Genomic DNA, 23,236 nt, shown 5'->3' with positions numbered 1-23,236 from the left:
TTTAATAACTAAGCATAGTGCAGTGTGTCCACAGTTAAGTCCGCACAGATGCTCTGCTCTGCCAAAAGGGAGCTCCATGAAGAGATGTCCCGTTTGCTTCCAACACACATGTGAATGAAACTCACTTCAGCAATGATTTTAGCTTCAGGTACTGACTTACTGTCAGCTACTTACAATGGTACCAGGGAAACCAGAGAGTCCGGGACTTCCCGAATCACCAGGGTCACCTACTGTACCATTACAGCCATCATGACCCGGTTTCCCCCTTGATCCTGGCTGCCCTGGATGACCCTGTTGAGGAAAAAAAAAAGTGTTTATCTATCCATCTGTTTCTACTTTTCCTTCTCCTGTGGTCACACAGTATTTAGACATTCTCACATTAAGCCCAAGGCTTGGATCCATGGGAAACGATGATTTTCAAAGACAGAAACAGACAGTGCCTTTTTTTAATATAGCTGCAGCTTGAACCAGATGCCCCAGACAGCATGAAAAAATGAGTAGTGAAGGACCTTTCAGAAAGGGTAAGAAAGCTATGTTCAATATAGGCTCTGTTAGGCAGAGAACTAAGCCAGATGAGGCTGCTGTGCAGGGAGCCACTAAGAATGCTTAACTGGGATTGTTAAACATTTCAGTGCTTCACACTGGAAGAGTGGGAAGAAAAGTTCCTCACTGGCTTTGAACTGCCTCCAAGCCGGGAAAAAAAGTCAGAGATGCTTTGGAGCTAGGTTGAGTGTTGTGATGAGGCTGTGGGTATGGAGATGGGAAGCATAGCAAGGCTCAAAGCAAGGGAGCTGGGGGCACCGCAGAACCTCCAGACGGAGCCTCTAATACACAGTTACTCCTGTCTCAAACTGCTTTTCCATTGCTGTACCTACATCCACCTTAACTGCTGTTGCTTCTGGTTTGCACTGGAACTGATGGGAAGCAGACTTGCCCTTGACCAGCTCTTTCTTCTGGGGGACACAGTCAGAAAAACCAGAAACTAACAAAACAACTCTCCCTTCTCCTCTATCTAGAGCAAGAGTTTTCTCTTTGTTTCTGCTCCCTTACTTAGAAGAAAAATAAATCTGTCCATGTCCTTACCTAGCTCCATCAAGTACTGGCATTCCCCACCCCAGAAGAGATTCAGGCTTGCCACCATCCCCTCTTGGCCTCCAGCCCCACATCCTAGCACTGTCCCATTACAGTTCGTACACGTGCCTATCTATCTGCCCAACGACAGTCAGTGTTAAGTCTTGGCCTGAGAAAACTTGTCAGAGAACATAAGCGAGTGGGAAGGGCAGGGGAGCTTGAGGACAGGACACAATGAGCATGCATGTTCAGGTACTGTCTGAAGGTATTTATCCCTCACAATGCAATGTGCAGTGGTTGGGAAGGCAGGGCTAAAAAAGAAAACTTGCTGAGGTAAGAGAAGCTGCCCAACTATAGCAACAGAGAGCTTCACAGGGGAGCGATTTACTCTCCTTCCCAGGACATCAGAGTGCTTAGAAAAAGCTCAGTATGATGTGGTGAGATGAACAAGATCCTTGGCTTCAGGAGTGTTAATAGGAATGGGAAATGGGGTCTTCTGCTATTCCTTTAAGAGTGAGAAAGAGCGAGAGGAGGAAGATTGTGAGAGAGAAAGCCTTGAAACTCGATAGGGAGCTCTTCTGGAAACAAAAAACGGTGAAAGCAGAATGGATGTGGATGCGTGGGCTGCAGAGCGGGGCCCCGGTGTCAGGGAGCACTACAAAGGAAACCCAAGCCTGGGAACTCTGTCCAGGGATTCCAGTGACTCAGATTTCTTTGTTATTTTATGACACAAGATGTAAAGAAGTGTAAGCTGGGAAAATACTGTGCTGTGAACTTTACCCGGTTTTCCTCTTTGAATGTTTCAGTTTCATGGACCTGGTCAATTTGTTCAAAGTTTGACACTGTTTAGTATTCAGTGAGTTTTTTAAGACTACCTCAAGCATGGCATATAGCTATAAAGCAAATAACAACGGTTAGTATTCTTAAAATCATTGGTCTCTGTGCTTTGCAACTCTGAAATAATTAAGGAATGACCCACTGGTGTCCTTCGCCCTTAAGAGATGTGAAGTACTTATCTCACAGCTCTTCCCTACAAAAGAACATACTTAGCTGGGTAAACTCTAGGGACACAGGAAATTTCCATCCGTTCTTGTTCCCTTTAAAAGGGGATTTCTCCACAGGACAAAGCAAACGGACCTCAATTTATCTGAGAGAATGAGAGGGAGCACAGATTCTGCTCTCTTGCTGCAGTTCCACTCAATTCAACAAAGGTCCTTAGCTTGAAAGTGTGTACGTGGCTGATGCAGAATTTAGCCCAGAGATTTTAATTAAAGTACAAAGGCTTTAAACAAGCCTGCAATATTTGTAGTTGGTGACTTCTTAAAGATGAGGTAACTGGCTACTTACAGGAATGCCATCTGCCCCGGGGAATCCAGTGACTCCTCTTTGCCCCTAGAGTGAAACAGCACAATTAAAAAGATGTTCTGCCCAGTATTTTGCTCATTAGCTAAAACATCTGATATTCAAAAGTTACCACTTCTCCTTTGGGTCCACTTATTCCTGGATATCCTCTTTCACCTTTGTGACCTTTGGGACCTTGCACTCCTGGGATGCCCGTCAATCCTGGTGGTCCAGTGAATCCCTGGGATCCAAGGAGTCCTGGCTGGCCCTGATAAAAGTAATAACAAAGCATTTATTTAGGAAGAGTTGTGATGCATGAAGCTGGATTAGTTATCACTGCTGCGATGGAGTCAATCTCTTGAAGAGAAAATAAACACAGAATCTCTTTCCGTTCCAGTAGGACAGACTCTTTGATGAACGTCATCTGGAAACACCACACAGAGAAACTCCATGCACTCCACGTGACCACATTGTGCATCACAAAATCAATACATGGAAATTAACACTCAGATCAATATTCACTACTTGAATATTCATGGCTACTCTACGAAAAAAGTGTTTTCTCTGGAATAAGGTTTCTGAAGAATGATTCTCACTGACCTACAACATAACCAATTACACTCCAACCAAGAAAAATACGCATAACTGTGAAATAGTGGCCCTATTTCTTGCAAACAGAGCCTTGTGGTATTTAATGGCAGGAATTTCGGACTCTTTGGGGATGGTATTATAGGGTATAATTTTTATATTTCTATTTAACAGTGGAACCTGAAAATGATTAGATGCACATGAATCCACACAGGTTGAAGAGCTGCATGCAGGGCTTCCTTGTCATTCTCCCTTCCAGTGCTGGTTTGCCTCTTTGGGGCACTTCAAACATTGTTTAAAAATAGTCCCGTTGTCTGCCAACATCACAAGGCTCGAGAGGGGGAAAAAATCATTTTGAAATGACACAATGGTGGTTTAAGTAATGGGTTGTGACGGTATGTCTGAGATGTGTGAACCGAAGTATTTGAAAACTGTTCCAGACGTAGTGTCACCAAAGGCACATATGTTTTGTATGCTCTACAGTGCACAGTGCACGGCTGACATTAATAGTAAATTGCTGCAATCTCTTCTGGAGAAATATGCTTCAATGGCGCAAAGCACCATTTACCAAGACGTTCTAATTAAGCCGATTCTAATGACAGTATTTTTAAAACGCAATTAGATTTTTCACAGACTAGTCTGCAACAGCATCCATATCTCACTAGGCAAGAATTACAGCAAAATATGAACAGATATATATTTATACAAATGAGCTGATAAAAAAATAACACCTTGTTTTAGTATAAAATACTTACAGTCTCACCCATGCCTCGAGAAAGATCTAGAAGATGAATGCAATCCCTGTCCAAGAAGGATAATGGTTCCACTTTATTTAATGCCATTGAGGTGGGAGGAGTGAAGGAGGGCAGTGTAGCGACATGAAGAATTGAATCTGAAGATATCCTAATTTCTTTGATTTCAGGAAGTTGTAGTAAAGATATTGAATAATGCCTTATTAATATTAGGCAAAATTTATTTAATTCTCATATTGAAGGATAGGGCCATTTGTGACACATTCTCAAAACTTCATTGTCAACAATCTATCTATAATTAACATTTATATATGCAAGAGTTGTCTTGATACCACAAACCCCCAAACAAACACTATGACTGAAATACGGCTTACTTCCAGTTTGAAAAACAAATCAATTTTCCACACTGCTTTTGTGGAAAATGTTGTCATAACAGTTGGAGTAGGTTTTTATATTTTAAATCTCACTGTATTGTATTAAATGAGTCCATACGGAGAAGCTGACATAGTCAAATGAAGTACAATACTCAGTGCAACTTTTTTTCTTGGAAGAAGACTAGGAATGAGCCAGTATGAAGAATGAATTATATGGAGTTCCTTGGGACAAGTCACCAGGATGGATCTCTTACAGTATGGATCTTTTGCTATACTGTCATGATTAATTTGACAAAACAGATGGTTTAGGAGTATTGCCAAAGGACACCATGGATTTAAGTGTTTGAGCTGTCAGCGTAAAAAAGAATCTCTGCTCTGCTTACAACCAAGCCCAACTTTATATTGCATCCCTATTTCTACACTAAGCCTGCTCATGTGGATTATTAGGTGCTAGGAGGTCAACGTCTTTTCAAGTTAACAAACTGAGAAGTAAAGAAGGTTATATGATACTTATAATACAATTCATGTTGGCAGGAGGCATATGCATCTGAACAAGTATCTGCTCATTTCCTTACACCAGCCACAGCTGGCTATTACAGATGTGTCTTTCTCTACATCGTTTTTTTAAAAATCAGTGAATCTCTAAAAGTTATCCTATAAAGGCGCAGACCCTTGTCTAAACAGATCCACAGCCGACATACTTTTCTTAGTTACCTGACTTAAATGGAAAGATGCTGATTAGAAGCACTAGAATAACGATTTAAATCTGAACCACTATTCATCAATGTGAGCTCCAAGATCAGGAAAAAGAAGCCTTTTCTCAACTTTTCCTACCTACTATGGCTCAAAATTTAAGTATAAAGGAATTAAGAGAGAGTACATATGAGCATATACCATAAAACTGCCTTTTTAGGGAAATAATAGATATTTCATTCATTTAAGAAATGCACAGTGTGTTCTTCATTGTTTTTGTAGAGCAGTATCAATTCTTATGCAAATATCAACATAAAATATTTCCATCTTACTATAAAGCCTTAAAACTTAATTAAATACTTAATCTAGTTTGTTCTTCCCCATACACCCAAATCTCAAAAGTAACCTTTAAAAAGGATGAAAATATATCTCATACATCCGTGAAGAATACAGAAAAAAATATTCAAATTCAGCTGTAAAGATCTGAGTTGGATCCAGTTTCAATTTAATTTTTAGAGGTTCTAAAAGTAAAATGTTTCAGTTACTTCCACAAAGAAAGGAAAACATAGATCCTGTACACTGAAAATGCCACTTTGTTTCTGAAGTACCCGAAATTCCAAAAGCTGTTTATCCACCTGAGATATGTGAATCATCTCTTCAGTGCCATCTACTACAGTCCTTTTGTGGGCAGCAGGCTGCAAGCAGAATGCGTGTAAAATTTGTAACTTCTGATAAGATGCCGGTTATGTTCAGAATTGTCAAATCTGTGCCTGGCTTTCTGCAGGGGCCATGCAGAGCTGCAATACTTCAAATGTGGTATTACATGGAACACGGTAACCTCTCGAATTCCTACACCAAATACCACTGCCCCACTTCCAGTCCCATCTCCCTACCTGGTGTGGAGGAAGAAGTAAACAAGGAACAGAAAACAATGAAGAGAGCTGGGCAATGCCAGTGTCCCTTCCCTGTGCTTTCCTGGTAATTATCTGATCATTTGTTTGTTGAGGAATAGGGGTTATTTAATATTATTTGCAATAAAGTCAAGAGAATTGATCCTTCTGGGACCAGTTCAGCATAAGTCTAGAGTCAGAGCTGGGGAAGTACTTAATATCATGACAATGTTTGTGTAATTCTTCAGCCAGTTAGTACCTTGGCTTGTTAACTAAATTAACTTTGTTAACCTTCGCTAACTCAGAGTTGTCAGCTTTTACTCTGCTTTCTTTATGTTAGATCTTTTGTTGACCAAGTATGCCCCTTTTTCATTAGCAAATGACCTAAGAATGTTCTCTCTTTTGCAAAGGTCAGTGCAGAGATTTAAGCAAAGACAATCAATTTGAAAGGTTTAGTCAAATAAAGCATGACTCAATTATTAGAGCCCTGAATTACCCCGTGTGAAACATGCCACACATGCTACTGCTCTGCTTGTGCTCCTGGAGGGTCAGAAATCCCAGAAAATTCTCCAAAGCTGTGAAATTATGTCCAGATTAAACCTCCAGGTCAAAAGGAAAAAAAAACCCCACAAACAAAAAAGCAAGCCTAGGGAAATATGCTATCTATCCCTTTCTGTCATGTTTTAGACAACTCACAAAGTACTTTCTCTGGTGCTTCCTTTCCTTAAATGATAAACCAATGCCAGCAACGCGCTCTGGCCCCTGGTGCTCTCTGGCAGAAGGCTTCCCATTTTGCTGGGGTGAACTGGAACTCTTCCTGAATCCAGAGCATGGCATGGTTGCCCCATGTAACCCACCACCAGATTTACAGGCCACTGCTAAGAGGCTTACCTAAGTGTGCGTGGCATCCTATGGCCAGCACCTTGGAGGGAGCACACGAAAAGAAAAGGAAGAAGTGGGCTGACGGAATATCTTGAAAACTAACAAGAAGTTTTTAGTTTGTTCTTATACAAAACTTCTATGACTGTTCAGATGAATTACAAGCTCCCAATGTCAGGATGCACTCCTAAATAGGCAGTCCTGCAACTTCAGATGACTGGAAGAGGTCTCGCACGATTCATGTGGACAGCTCAGCCATGTGCAAAAGCTATTTACAGAGCGGAGCAAGGGTCAGAAATTTAGGAAGCCTGCAGGAAATCTTCCCAGAAAATATTTGCAACGTTGTATATACATTGTCGCTTTTCCAGGGACGTGCATGAAAGAAAATGCTGCCGGGGCTGTGATTGAATTTAATAACTGCATTTTGCAACTACGTCCCAGTGGACTTAAGAAGATCCTGAATAGACTTTTAAATCTGTACTGAATGTTCATGTTTTGCAGCTTGAACTTTAATTTCCAGTTCTTTTAGGCTCAGTCAAATGAAAGAGATGTCATGTTGCAATACTTTCTTCCTTCTAATTTACTGCTAAACTTACAGTGTGGAAACAAAACTGGTAGAGGAGGGTGTGCTAATTTTGAGAGCAACCAATTGTTTGAGGTGCTATACACATAAGAATATAATAAATGACAGTACTTACTCCAAAGGTTTTAAAACACAAGAGTATCATCACGAATTGTTGAGAAATCCACCTACCAGCATGGATATATGAAGAAAGGAGAAAACTGTTGATTTGGAATAAAGAAGAGACAGAATCAGAATTACTGCAGAGCTTCACTGTCATTGAGTCCTTTTCTCCACATTTTGCTACAGATTTCCATTTTTGCAACTGCTTCTGGTATATGGAATGTGATGATTCAGTATTCCCCACACGTACATTGGCCATCATTTATTTAATAGTGGACAAGAAGAAAGGAGGTTAATTCCCTGACATTTTAAAAAGGTCATTGGTGAAAGGACAAGTTCACTTCCTGCGGGGAGAGTGATCTGACCGCGACGGACAAGTGGGAGCTGGGACTTTTTCTAAGAGGGCTCAGCCTGGAACGGTCACTGTAAGAACAGATGGGGAAAGAATGTGACAGCAAGGACCTCAATGCAGCCCCAATACGGGAAGACTAGCAAGCAGAACAGAGAGCAACTCAGCAGGGAATAAAATTGGTTATAAGGAAAATGAGCAACTTCTGAGCTGTTTAAAAGTGCTAACCCAGGAAAAGGCATCTCTGCAGGCACACAGGAAAGAAACAGAAAATTTTTTAAACATAATACTGGCAAGATGTGGAGAATGTGGAGAAAATGGAGGGAATTTGTGATTCTCTGAGGCATCTTCCATGGAGGCAGGCATAGTAAAGCAATCGTCGAGCCCAACTAAAAAATGTATGACCTTAGTGCTCCCCCAACCCCCAAAATACAAACTATAAGGAACAACCTCAAGAACCCTGTTGTCGCACACTGAGTCACACTGGGATGGGCATGTCACTTGGTATTTCTCCTGGAGCATAAACCCAGCCATTTACGGATTGAAGATATAAGAGGGGAATATGTAAGGGAAGGGTTTGGGGTTTCAGCTCCGTGCAGTGCGCGCTGTGCGCGAAATACTTCAGCTACAGGGCTGCACAGCTTTGCGCTGAGAGGCAGAGAAAAGCAGAGTACACGGAGTATCCTGATGCCATAGCTCAACTGGTTTATTTTGAGTCAGGGACTGCTTCTGGCAGCCCAAGGCTGCCCAGGATGGACAGATCTCCAGAGAGCTCGTCACACAATGCCCTCCGACTATTTACAGAACCAATTACAAAACAAGTTTAAGACCCCATGGATCTTAAACTGGTTATCATTGCACAATCTCTCCATGGCAGGGATACACTTGTAGTCTTCCCTTTCCTGACAGCTCTACTAAGATGAAATTTTTGTTTACCCACACTTCTCAGGAGTTACTGGAAGAAGCCAAGTTTAAAACATTTGCTTCCAAAAGCTTTGCTGGGTACAACTTCAGTCACTGATGAGCACATCTACCATGATGCAGAAGACACTGGTACGTTTCTACACCCTACATCATTATGCTGTACATTGATAATGTAGTTTGAATGGTTCCATCCACCTCAGCAACTCAGAGTTTTGTTTTAGCAAGATCTAAACATTTTTGCAATACTGCCTGGGAAAAGTAGGCCAAAACAATCTGTGGAATGGCAGAAAATATAAATCCATAGGGCAAAACATAAGTAATGCTAGCCACCGGGAAGAAAGATTATCTGGGAGAAAAACTCCTGAAGTTTGCGCAGGCTTGGTTGTTAAACATATTAGCATGTCACTCTATTTCTGTGTCTTTGGGCCTGCAATAACGACTATTTTCTAAAAGACAGATGATCTACCTCAATTTGCAGTGAGCATTCAGAAGCTCCTCACTAGATGGCACCAGCCATTGCTGCTGCACACCCCGACCACTGCAGGTGCACGTTTCCAGAGCGTGTTTCAGCCTTCACAAAATCTGATAAGGAGTTCAGGTAGGATCAAAATGTCTCTGTGCAAGGTCTAAGGCAACAAAAGCAGACGCTTTACTGCAAAATGTCTGGCAGTGAGACAGCTGGGAAAGTGTAAATGAAATGGGATGAAATTAATCATGCAACTGAGCAGCGTGGCTTCCTGAAGTGCTTGTGTTTTGTCGTTCACCCTTTATTTCATGTAGCAGAAGGACTTGGTCTTCTAAGAGGAATGGGAAAAACTTCTTATTTCATTTCTCCAGTGGCTGCTAAATTTACATTTAATGTCACAATCTTCTCAAATTTATGTTCTGAATCTTATTTTACTGTAAGGCTGGCATTAGCTTCTGCCACCACATGGTTACGAGCATTAGGAAGGGATGGACTTCTGTGATCTAACTTGAATTTGATAAGCAAATGAAGCAAACCTTTCTCATGTGCCTTAAGCTGAGCAATATTCAATTCTTAAACACAGAGTAGCTCTGTGTTTAAAGAGTCAGCAGACTTTAAAAAAAAAGTACATAGCTAATGGTTATTTCTAATTTGTCTTTTGCTACTTCAGAGAAGGTTATTTAGCTGAGTTTCACATTCCAGCTCATTTTCTCAGAAAGAACTTTCCTTCTCATTTGTTAAAAAGCTTTTTTTATTTATACCAAAAAGTAAACAAAAAAATTATAAAATTCACTTTAAGTTAAAAATAACTAAAAAATGAGGCTAGTTCAGCCTAGTGGCATGGTAACAATTTGCTGCTCTTTCAACTACATTGTCTGGACATGCGACATTTTCTCTCAGGACAGCAGTGACCAAATGACACTAACATTAATTCCAGAGCAGTGATTCAGCTTGCAGAAGTTTTTTTGGTTGGTTTTTTTTTTTTTAATTAAGGAAGGAATAAACATTAAATCTTCATAAAAAAAGAACTACGAAAGGGTTCGCTTTACCAGAAGCTACAGCCCTTTTCTGTAGTCAGTAAATGAAATAATTTTATACTGTTTTCTGTTCCCACGGTTTGATCTAATTTGTGATCTTCCAGAAAGTTGCTATGTCACCCAAGAAGATAAAACATGCGTAAAAGAAAATATACACTGGAATGTAGGTCAAGCACTCAAAAGAACCAGTTAAAAGTTTCTTCATGTCACAAAATCCACAGGAGTATATGTCAGAAATGCTTTCTGTGCTTTGCAAGCTGCTGCAGGAAGAATGATACTGGGACCATGGCAATGGTTTCTCAAAGATAAACATCAGAAAGGGCAAGTCTAGACAAAACCTCATGAGGATTTCCATGCTAAGTCTTCAAAAGGTTATTGCGTAGAAGAAAGGAGAAGAGGAAGGAGAAGATGTGGGAAGGAAGCGGTGGGCAAAGGGGAAGGGCAGTTTTGTATGCAGACTCAGTAAGGGGATACCTCTGAAAGTACAAAGCAGTATCTCTGCTGAAGTATGGCTGCACAGACAAACTGGGAAATTCGGGATCAGAATTAAGGCATGTATTAGCAAATATATCTATCTAGTGAGCACACTCTACTAAATGACGTGACAGGGCTTGTAATGACTTGAAAGGCACCAAATTTTTTTTTAAGGATTGTATTTATTGAACAGATGTAGACGCTTACCTACATGCAGTGTAGTCATCCAAAGCTCCCATCGTGTGAAGGTGACATCTTATGGCATGATACAGCCTAACGCAGATATTCAAACTACGTCAAACAAATATACCCTGAATGCACTAATTTTTCTTAATTGTCTATAAAAGAAGCTTAGATCCCTAACTCAAATGCTGACCTCCATATTGCTGCTTTCTAAACCGTGCAAGAAGGAAATACTCCAAAAGACCAAGTCCTGGAATTGTGGATTTACCAGTTAGGATTTAGACTCAAATAAACTTGAGCATGAATACCATGCTACATGAAAAAAAGAGATGGATATAAATGCAATAAATTTACTAAATATGCAGGCAGTATATGCCAGAACCATTGCTGCTAGTGGTGTAAAATAGGATTTTCTTGGAAGTCAGAAATGTTTCAGCATAAAAAAGTGATCGGTTGATAACATTGGGTGCTCAAAACCATATCCGTTTAGTCCAAGTGTACCATCTGGTCCCTACTTTGCTTCCTTTTTGGCTATTCAGATACATGTTTCTTTTAGGCTGCTAGGAGCCACATAAATACCAGTGCTTCTATACAGCTTCTTAACTCAGTTTCTATCTTTATTCAGGGCAAACAAAATTTCTGCCTACAGAAATACGTCTGGCAGGATGTACAGTGATCATGGGGAAACCTTCAGGTCTCAGAAACCTGCAGAGCTAGCAGAGCTGAGGCTGGCCTGACACTGTGCAACCTACACAGATGCTCTGGGTTAGTGTGAGAGTGGAAGTGTGATTAACAGAGTTACTCACTTTATGTTTGTTAAACTGAGAGCACCAACCTAAGACAAGTATGAAACCAGAAAAAACTTCTATTGACATATAAATATCGTCCCTATGACTTCCAACCAAATACTGTCTTTAAGAAAGAGTTAACTAAAAAAATGTAGAGATGTTACTTTGAATCAATTTAAGCTGAGATCATGAGCTAATGATGCATTACAGACACTAAAATGACACTGATTTATCCTTGCAAAACATTCATTACTATTTGATTAATTGGAGAAGGTTAGTTTGATAGCTAACCAAAAATTCACTAAAGAGGAAAATCATCTTGCCAAATTTGCTCTTACAACTAGACAAATATCAAGACGATGGGTGTGGAGCAGGAGGAAGCAGGGAACTCCCAGTTACTCTGTGACAGTTGCTGCATCCTGCTCATGTAAAAGGGCAGACTTTGCTCATGGAACCATTAAGGGCCATGAAGATGATCAGGAGGCTGGAGCACCTCCCCTGTGAGGACAGGCTGAGAGAGTTGAGAGAGTTGGGGTTGTTCAGCTTGAAGAAGAGAAGGCTCCAGGGAGACCTTATAGAGGCCTTTCAGTACTTACAGGGGGCCTGCAGGAAAGGTGGGGAGGGACTCCTTATCAGGAAGGGTAGCGATATGACAAGGGGTAACAGTTTCAAACTGAAAGAGGGGAGATTTAGATTAGATATTAGGAAGAAGTTCTTCACTGTGAGGGTGGTGAGGCACTGGCACAGGTTGCCCAGAGCAGCTGTGGCTGCCCCCTCCCTGGCAGTGCTCAAGGCCAGGCTGGATGGGGCTTTGAGCAACCTGGTGCAGTGGAAGGTGTCCCTGCCCATGGCAGGGGGGTTGGAAATAGATGGTCTTTAAGGTCCCTTCCAACCCAAACCACTCTATGTTTCTATGAAATGTCTGACTGAGCATTTTGAGGGAAAGCAAATGGCTCACACGTTTTTAGCACAATAAGTATGTTTTCAAAAGACAAGAAAATTCTGTTCATTTGACATGGGTTTTGACAGGATTAAAAAAGACAGACACTTTCCAGGGCACCATACAACGCAGTGCAATCCTCCTAATCTGCTAGTATCTACATAAAAATCTTCTTTTTTTTTTTCATTTTTGCATTCATTCCCTTCATTTTATTACCATCATAATATTAAGATCAACGTCTTTTCATGACTTTTATGAATCACAGTTCACACAAAATGCTAAAAACTTGCATAACACAGTGGGTCAGATAGCTGTAAGGTTGCTGCTTGGCGAGCTGGGCTCCTCAAGGCAAGACAACAACCAACACCTGCTTGTGTTAGAACATTCAGTCATAGACCTGAAAGCCAATCCGCCAGCCCAATTGCTTTCAAATGGCTTTCAGTGGTGTGTGGGAGTGTTCTCAAGATCCTAAAATTCAGGAAGTTCAACACAGATGTTTTCTGTCAGTAGGCGTTGGAAGCACCAATCGTAACATCTGTTCAGTTTTCATATTTGTGAGAACATTTTTTTTTCTGTCCAAAAACCATTCACTGTTGAAATTTCCAAATTGTGCAACTGGCCAAAATGTTAAGCTCATTAGGCTCCATGAGTTTAAGAGTATGTGAAAATTAAAACCCCTGCAGGAGTTCAGTCTATCATATGCCAATTTTTCCATTCTGTGCTTCTCTTTTGTTTAAACAAAACCATAACTGTTTTTGTGGTGGGAACAGCTATCAAAACTGACTTGATCATGCAAATATAAGTTACTACTGGCTGTTTTAACTGGCTGTAGAAAGAACCTCTTACAGAGGCAGTGACTGTTTTAGTAAGTTGTGTGCCGAGATACCCTCTTCACATGGGAGCCCAGAATACACACTCTAGCAGCATGTACAAGGGACTCGGTGCAGACCTTAGACACCCTCACACTCCAGTCATGGGAATTTACAGTTTGGGATGGTCTCTGAGTTCCCAGCAAGGCCAGATGATTGGCTCTGAACCACCAGGGAGGACAGGGGACTTTAAGGCAGATGTGTGCAGCAACATGAAGAATCATTGTTGATGCAGAATAAGAGACATCATTTTTTCTCCTAACACTTCTGGACAGATGGGTCTCAAGAGCTGTGAGATCATCTGAATGGAGTTAGCACAGTTGTCTTCTCTACATGATTTGCTAATCTTGATGTTAGTATCAATGCGGATGCCCTAGAAGTTTCAGCAACTGGGACTCTTCTGAAGCCCGCTGTTGAGTCAGCTTACACTGAAGCTAAATGAACCCGTATGCTTTCCAGTGGATACGGCTTGTTAGCATCACAAATATTCTAACGCAATCAGTTTGACAGTCTTTAAACTGAGCCTGGCTGCATGTTGGGTTTGTGTCTAAAACCAACAAATAATCTAAGTAATCTATGAGAAGTCTTGCCATCGTCAGACGGTAAATAGAAATACTGAAAACTGTATAAAAAAAAAATTTTTTTTATATAATACAATTAAGTTTCCTGTCTTTTGTATGCTTAGATTCATTGAAGATTTTTATAAGTTGACAGTACTAGATCAAGCTGAATGATCTAGGGAAGGTAAATGATCTGGCAAAGTATTATAGCAACCAATTACTTGGAGAAGTCTCTGTGAACCCACACAAGTCTTTTTTTTTTCCCTTTAAATCAGAAAGAAGGAGAGCAAAAATATTTTCCTTTGAATCCTGAAGGAAATAGTTCTATATCATCTACCTGAAAAAAAAAACAAACTATCTCTGTTGAATGTAACTTGTGGTAACAGTCTTAAAGAGGGTCAAGAGTGGAGTATAAACTTTAACAGGAAGGTACAGTTCTCCAGATCCATTACAAAAGATCTAGTTTTTCTGTTACACTTGGTTTGAGGTAGCAATAATGGGGTCCAAGAGTGCCCATATATCTTCTGCAGATTCCAAAATCTCATCACTCATGGGAAACGATGTTCCGGAGCCGCAGACAGTTCCACAGCTGTTCAAGGAGAAAGACTATTTATCATTTCAAATGTTCATTTCAAAAGCTACTGGAAATTTTTTAACTGTTTATTGTAGGCAGTGTGGGCTAGACAGCTGCTTCAGCAGAAGATCAGGATGAGAATCAGATCCTTTACCCCTTTTCATTCTGCAGATATTGGGGGAGCCAAAGTATTATTAAATTGCAATGGCAAGTTGCATTTACTTGAGGGACGTGCCATCAGTTTGACAGGTCCTGGAGAAAATTAAGGTTGCTCTCTAACTGATAGTAAATGCAGGTAATGAGGAAGAAAAGAGAAGCTTTCCACACAAGGAGAAACAGCAGAAGGAGCCTTCCTGTTCTATGGGAATACTAGACAGATTGCTAAAGAATTTGTCCTGACTACTCATCTAGGTCCCATCACTGGGGACTGGTTTCAGGCTTCAGCCTGAGGAGAGCATCTTCAGTATTTCAGCTTCTGATTCTGGAGTGCCTCCAAGCTTTTTAAATTAGTGCTTTTTTGACTAAAACATGGTCTACTTGCAGTATTAGTTGTGTCAAAGAAATTAGTGCTGCACTGTGATGCACTGTCTTCATTAACTTATGATAACGTACTTGCGGAGATGCTTCCATCAGCCTAATGGGAGAGGCTGCATTTATTGACAGGGAAATTTGAGTTGCTGGTGATGAAAAGTCAGAATGGCGCAGTTTACAGGTTAACCATGACCCCAGACCTCTGCTAGGATGCCTCCTTCTGCTTTACCTTGTCCGCTACAGGCAAAGATGAAAGGAAGCAATAGATAAATTTGAAGCTACTCCTCCTTTCCAAAAAACTAGCTAATGCCAGAATATCTGTATCCTAGATTTATAGGTCCTGGATCCTCCAGGTACCTGAAATGATATCAACTGACACAGGGAGCATCAGTCTTCTGTATTTTTGACAGACACAGTAACAAATACACTTCATGTAGCTCCTCTGAGTTTTTGACCTCCCTCTTCCCTTACTCCATGAAAAAATGTTTCAACTTTAACTTTCTTACCTCTTCTGCATCTGGCTTTTACTCAGCTTCTGAAAAGAGCCAATGCTAGCCCTCCTGTGCAAGCTAATGCCTATATTTTTATTGCTTTTTGTCAAGAGGCAAAGAACACTTTTTATATGAAATTAAACAAAATCTATTATCATTATTGAGCGCTACAGTGCTGAATACAGACTGTGATAATGTGGATGGCTAAATGAGTCACTACAGCCTAGAGATCGGTAATCCCCAAATTACCTGGACAATAATGAAGACTAACCAAATATTACCTGCTCTAGCTGACCCTGCTTGAGCAGAGAGTGTTGGACTAGATGATCTTAAGAGGTTCCTTCCAACCTCCACCAGTCTGTGATTCAGTGAAATATGGCAACACACCCGATGTTCAGAATCCTCAAGATCCTACAATTCAGCTGTTCACCAGGTCTATTGCTTAGATTTTTTCCTCTCTGTCACGTCTGCAGAATTTTTCTGTCTGTGTATGTATGTATTCTCCCTTTGTTTGCTGTCTTCAGATCGCTGTGTATCATCTAACACAAGCCATAAAGCAGTTTAGTTTCTTTGAAACAGATTAGGGGAGGGAGTCACTGATGTGAGATGGTATACTTCCTTACTGTTAAACACTGATAATTACTATGAACTATTCAGGTAAAGTTAGCATTATTAACAAAAGCCAAAATGCAAGTTTATAGCTATGTGCCTGGGGATACAATAGCTGCGAGCTTGCTGCAGACATATTTGTGTACGTGTGAGGTCTCCCATATCTTTACAATTTAGATGGGTTCAGTATTTACGGGAAAAGCTAGGCTTCTGGTTCTGCAATGCTTTTATAACCTCAGCTAAAACCCCGCTGGACCAACTCTACGGCTTCATGCAGACCTTGCAGTTCTGAACGAAAAAGTTTCTGCTGTTATTTGTTTCCACAGGAAAATGTAAGCACTCCTGAGAAAAAAAATTACTTTTTTTCTGAACACAGTCTGATATTTCACTGCTTTTTGGCATGAGAAATAATGGAAATAGAGTGCATCTAAAAGGAGAAATTTGAAGAAAGAATCAGAGAAAGAAAGATGATGGAGATACTCATCTTCTCTGAATTTGAATTAGGGCCATACTTCTTTTCCTACTCCCCCTGCCACCTCCGAACAAGCAAGAAATCCACAACAGACTTTGGAACAGATATATGAAAAGAAGAATATAAATTAGTTTGTCTTAATAAGGCTGAAAGAATTTTTTCCAGTAACAAGCACTTTATTAAGCATCAACGAAAACTTATTTTTAGTTAAGCTGGTTGGGTTAATGCAACATTAGTTCCATAAATATTAACCCAACTGCAATGAAGAAATCCAGAAATCTGCCTATTTGCATGTTCTTTCTGGCTTGATGATCTTGATGATTTTATCTACCTAGTTTCTACACACACTAGATACCTTGAGAAGATGGAACTAATTCTAAAAGAGGACAGTTTAGTAATGGGGATTACGCAAGACAGTAAGAATTTTAATGATCCATCATAGAGAAAGCATTTGCATTATTAACTATGATAGACTGTGGACAGAAAAAAACCCTACAAACTCTTTCCTTTCATAATTCAATAAAATGATTCTATTCTGAAAAGAAGTATGATTTATTATAATTTCCCAATTAATTTTGGTTATTTATAAAGGCCTGTCTAGACATTGAGATACAGATGTCTTAGATTTCAAATTATCACAGAAATTCAAATAATTTTATTTAGTTTATGCAAAGCAGTTATGAGATTTCTGCAGAGGTCCCTCCTAGACTGAATTTTCCCCAATAAATTCAGATCTTAGTATACAGAAAATCTGGGGAAAAAAAAGTTAAATATATTTTGAAAATACAGGAGAAATGTTAAGGAAGATAGCTGGAAATATGTTTCAAGATCTAGCAAAAGATTAGACTTGGTAGACTGCTTTTCAGCTGTTTAATTAAGTAACTTGCTATTTCATTCAAGTCATATCTTAGAGAACTGATGATCTCATTACCCAATTGAATATCTAATCCTTGACAGTAGAAATCAACAATGACTTGAGAAAACAGCTAACTGATGGCAGGGCACAACATCCTCCATTGCACTGAGAACACTGCCGCCCTAGACTGCCGCTGACAACATAAACAATAGAAAAAAATAGTTGAGAGTACAAAATAAACAGCTGAAAGTAGTTGGATCAAAGTAGGAAACGGCAGGGAACATGATAGGAAGGGTGAGGAAGACCCTGGAGGAATGGCAAGCTCCGCCAGCATAGCGAAGGCAGGGATGCCCACATGCTAGGATCAGTGGTTCCCTCCTTCAAATGCTGTTACTGCAAGGTTGTGAGGTTGGCTTTCTTTCTAGTCTTTTCTGGTCCATGTTATTTATAAAGCACATGCACTACTTTCCTTCATATATAAGATACTGCTATTAATTAGTATGTTTTTAAGGAATGCAGCTTTTAACTTACTAAGAGAAATGGATATTAAATCCTACCCTGACAGTATGCGGGGATCTCTTCATTCACTACAGATGAACAAATTAGTAATACTAAGGAACCAGAGCAAGCTTTAGGAAAAAGACCCAAACTGGGGCAAGAGACGCTCCATGAAGTCATGCCGAGGGACATCAGCTTTTCTAAAGCCTTGACAGCCACGCATCAGCTATTAATCCTATTTAGAGATGTTAGAAATTATATGTCTGAGGTGGAGGGCAGCTGGGAAGGGATGTGAAACTACACATAAACCCCTGGGAAGAAAACCGATAGAGACAGACTTGATGCCAGAACACAACGCTGTTCAAGTGCACACCTCCATCTCCCACAACGACAATGCTGCCTTTGAACGGTGCTTCAGCTGTCGAAAAAGATGGAATTCCAGTGGAGTGCTCACAGGACAAAATAGGGAACCTACCGGAAACAAAATTAAGTATGGATAGCCTTTTTGTTTTGTTTTTGCTTTTTTCTGCCCTGTTTTGCTTTTTCTCTGCACTCTCTCTAGACTAACAGTAGCCAAACAGTAGCTAAACTGCAGCTATTTTATTAAAGAACAAATTACTACAAAATTTACTTTAATGTTTGCTTGATATTAAAGAGTGATTGTAGGATAAACAGGCAAAACTACAGCCTTCTCATTCCTCAGTGAGTAAGTGCGTGCAGGTACTGATGTTGGCTTGAGACTGGACTGCACTGAGCTAACAGCAGTATCACTCCTGTGCAGTGAACTGAAGATGGGAAGCACCCGTCGAGGAGCACATTTCCCTCCAGTCAGTACCCAGCACCTCCTCACACTCACCTCTCTGAAGTCCACAGTAAGTCCTCTTCCACCCTTTGCAGAAACCCACGTGGGTATCTCAATCCTTCTCTCAACTCAAGAAAGCCGCAGGTCTCAGGCCATTCTGAATTGAGGTGAATTTCTGTCAGTTTGGTATTTGCTAATTATTTTTATTAGACTGCTTCAGCATCAGCAGCAATCCTTCGACACAGACATTTCTTTTATTCATGGAGAAAACCAAGGAAGAGGCTTGGAAGAACATTTCTGAAGAGTTTTTGTGCAGCTTCATAGAAGAAATGAAAAAGATATGTGTTGGGATAATAATAAACAGTGATAAAAATGTAAACATGAAAAGCCAGGCTGTGACTTAATTTAAGCCTTATTCAGTCACGTGCTAACTAAAGCAGGCTTCCACCCTCATAATTATAAGAACACCCAGAAATTTAAAACAACTGAAGCCACACAGCAGTGGGACTTCTCGCACCCTCCTAAAGATGCGTAGAGAAAAAGATCAGTTAAATCCCTGAGATTAAACAGAAAATATTGAAGTATTCCTTTAAAATGCTTTTACATTATTAAACATTTCTTTCCCTAAATCTGTTGGGATATGTTCAGTAAAATGCATCAGTATTAATTCCAGATTTAAAAAACTGATGACACAGTTGATCTTAAAATTTGGGAAATGAGTTAAAAAGCATTATTGAAAAGACGAGATTCTAGCTGTAATCAATACGTCTTATTACACATCAGGCGCATTAGACGGTGGGGATTGAAGCATGATGCTCTAAGCAGACCCAGATATCAAAAGGGCACCACCCTGCAGGTCATTTTGAGTGGACACAAGTCAAAGAAATCTGAGAACTACTTCAGCATGTCCTCACGGCAAAGCTGACTATCAGCAACAACAAGAAGCCACTGAATGGACACAACGACTCTGGAAAAATGGGCATTTCGTGACCTTCAAGATATTGCCCCAAATATGCCTATCTTTTCAGGTAACTTTAATACTGTATTTCAGAGATTATATGATACGACTGTCAAAGCCTCACTCAAGGTCCGCTGTCTGCAGCCACACCTGCTTCTTCTTTTTCTTCTTTTTTTTTTTTTTTTTTTTGCAAGCAATGGTTGAGGAGTGTCAGAGATGCAAGGGAAAATCTGCAAAGCAATCTGAAGTACTCAAAACTTCCTCTTTTTAAATGCTCCTATATACCCTTCAGGAGACTTAAATGGTGTAACATTGAATAATTATTCGTAATAAAGTTGAGGTATGAACACTTTCAAAAATTGTACTTACTGATTCCTTTCTTCAAAAATTAAATTTTGTCTTTCAGAGATTCTTCCACCACTGCTACACCAACAAATAATCCTGATGTGCAGCAGCATATGGAAGAGCCACCAACAGGCATTCCTGGTAGGGCTGCTGCCCTAGAAGTCAGGAAGCCGCTGGTTTCACCTCACTGTCCTGCTACTTCAGCCTAAAAAATGCAAAGTATCAGTTACTTCTAGTTAAATTAAGCCAATGCTAATTTCTTGGCCAAAGCTCATCAGTTCCTTTTAGGGAGAGATGGCTGCTGGGCAGAGTGGCTGCTCTCCTTGCTGTCCTTCCTAGGACCACAGGAACCCAATAGGACAGCTGAACTCTAAAAAAGAGAACAGTGGTTTCTGGTGGTGCCTACTAAACGGGACTGCTCGAATGAAGTTGTCCCAAACTGTTAGCTGCTTCTCACAGCAACTGCCAGAAAAGTTTCTTCAGCTTTCTTTGGGAGGCAGAAACAAGGAATACAACACATCCATCTCTGTACCACCTTCTTTCGAGTGGGAGGGCAGAGGGAAGGGGTGAACACAGGAGATCTTCCTTCATGGGGGGCTGTTGATCTGCCTTGTCTAAGGGAGTCTTTGATGCCACTCTACACAATCAGGTCTTCCTTCCATTGGTCTTCATCTGGACTGACAGGAATGGGGTAGCACCCGGTACTTTTAACACCTACAATCCTGGCCAGTCCTGTCCATCTTCCTCGTGTAAAGAAGACTTTCCATCTCCATGCTATTGATCTACAATAGGCTCTACAAATATCACAAAATGAACAGCTTGTGTGCGGTACTCAGTTTTCTTCACAAAGTTATGTAAAATTCACAGAACAATTGGAGACATTCATTTTAATCCCCTACATGAAGACCACGACACTAAAAATGAGCATAAACACTATGAAAAACGCATGTCCCAAGGACACTTACTATCAGAAGCCTGAAATACAGAGCTCCTTGTTTAAGTTCTCCTACACCATTCCAGTCTATTCCCTCCTCATTAACACCACAGAAAGACTATTCATTCATGATAAGTTAGTTTGATTAGTTCAAATAATTTTCCACTGCTGTTCAGATGCTGTTCTGCCTCCTGCAAAACTGCCTACAAGCTGCAGTCACGGCAGAGTTTTTGAGTCACTCTTGTGAACTTGCTCCAAAATTTGTCTACGCTGCCCAGTGCCTAAACCTACAAAAATAATCATAATGATGTTTGTATGTGGTGCTACTAGTTAAAAATTCGGAGCTATAGCTGGAGAAATAAGGATTAGAACTTTTGCTAGTAATTATAATCAGCTGCCTGCAACAGTCATTGTGGTTTTGCCTGATTGTTCAGCTGTTGCTCAGACAGAGACTATCCACAACATAAGTGGGAAACTCCCGTGAGAAAAGATTCTGGAAATGAGGTCCAAATGGTGCACTCTACTGGTCCAAATGGAGATAATAAGTGGGGTTTTTGTCAGTTCATTTTGATTATGGGGGAGCCAGAATAAACTGAATATACCCCAATAAATGACATACATGTTAGCACTGAAATGTATTCAGTTTTGCATATATTTTTTAACATTTAAAAAATTCGGATAGAAAAAATTTACTGGCAACTGATACACACACACTAAATATTTTTATCCACATTTTATTGGTAAACAATTTTCTGACACATTTGTAAGTAAACAGACTGTAAAACATATCTCTAGACAAATATCAATGTAGATGGATAAACAGTCTGAGAGAGGAGGTTTCCAAAAAATCTCAAGCTGTCGTGTAATATTAACAGGAATACAGTGTGCTCTCAGCAGCACTACTTGGAGTGAAATGTTATGCCCATGGATGGTAAAGCAATGAATAAGCTGCAGTTAGTCCTGGTCATGAAACACTATGTTTGAAGGCTGGACATGAATGCCAAAAAATCTGTACAATTAAGTGCTGTGAGTCCTACAGATCCCAAGTAGACCATACAAGAGCTTATCACTCTTCTTGCTGTGAAAAACCAAAGTGAAACACAAGCTCAACCACTGCATACTTGCAGCTTTTCTAAATCTGCAGGGCTAAACAAAGCTGGGAATATAAAGCCACACAAGCCACTCATGCTGAGGGTGGTCCAAAGAGAGTTCAGCACTGGACTTAAGCAGCCTTAAAACCAGAGCTGTTTAGGATTATTTTGCTGAATGTTTTCTTATCAGAAAACACCACTGTCAGAAAGGATTCTTTGAATAGAAGACATTGGGGGGAAATATGGGACAGAATTCCCAATTCCAAAATAGGAGTTTTGGTCAAAATGAGAGAAGGTGCCAACTCTTGTGCTAGCCAATGGCTACAGCACTCATAGGAGACGTGGGAAGCTCAGGTTCAAGCCTAGAGCACAGCTGCATTGCCACGTCTGTACTACTTTTTCTAAATGTGGTTTTCTATCTCAGTCCTCTGAAAAAAATTTTGCAGTTTTGCCTTATTTAGGAATAAAATATTTGCAAGTCTTGAAAATATTTCAGGTCAGCAAAATCTGCTCTGTTAACATTTGTTCTGCCATACACTACCCAAGAGTAGTCTCCTTGCTTTTATGCTTGAGGACAGCAGGTTTGGATCTTGTTGTGTCCCGCCCTTTACACCTGCTATGCTGTGAATGGAATCAATGTCACCAGGCTGGCTCTCCTGGCCTTATTCCAGCCTAAGATTTCTTCATACTGGACGGAACCTCTCCAGCTGCTTTTACAGAGCAGCTTTAATTCCCCTTTTCTCTGCTGCAGTTTTCTAAAAGGGGGTTGAGCAGGCATTTAGTCTTCCTTATCTTTCACCTTCTTCCCAACAGTAGCTTCTGACTAATATGGCTTTGATAACTAAAGTGAAGGAGGTAACAGCTTGCGCATTCATCTTAATTAAATGGGCTATTATTGTCATTTAACTTTTATTTTCCCTAAACTTCATGTGAACTGAAACGCGAGCATACAGGCTGCAAATCAGAACTCAGATTTAGATGTATTTCTTTCTGAAAGAATTAGTGGAAAAGGAAAGGGTACTCAAAAGGTAGTACAGACTGAATACAGTGCTGGAACAGGACATTCACTGGCTTGCAGCAGTGGATGCAGAAAAGGTTCCCACTGCAAGGGGAGATCGATGGTGGAAGGCTGCTAGAATAAGGTTCTCTCTGGGTCAACTTCTTGCCATTTACAGTTTCTTTACATTAAAATCTATGATTCATAGATTTCTC

At 40.3% G+C, this 23,236-nt stretch overlaps 1 protein-coding gene across 1 annotated transcript in view; it reads right to left on the bottom strand.

Moving 5' to 3' along the window:
* COL4A2 (collagen type IV alpha 2 chain) overlaps positions 1-23,236 on the bottom strand; it is a 143,305-nt gene that overhangs the window by 48,223 nt on the left and 71,846 nt on the right. Inside the window, exons 4-6 of the mRNA XM_086482086.1 lie at positions 2,546-2,680; positions 2,419-2,463; positions 175-291 (exon numbers count right to left, since the gene is read on the bottom strand). Of these exons, the coding sequence (XP_086338212.1) occupies positions 175-291; positions 2,419-2,463; positions 2,546-2,680 (297 nt within the window). The remainder of the gene's footprint in view (positions 1-174; positions 292-2,418; positions 2,464-2,545; positions 2,681-23,236) is intronic.

Source organism: Leptosomus discolor, chromosome 1, assembly GCF_034619465.1.
Source record: "Leptosomus discolor isolate bLepDis1 chromosome 1, bLepDis1.hap2, whole genome shotgun sequence".
Classification (NCBI taxonomy): Eukaryota; Metazoa; Chordata; class Aves; order Leptosomiformes; family Leptosomidae; genus Leptosomus; species Leptosomus discolor.
This window is presented reverse-complemented; position numbering and strand designations above follow the sequence as displayed.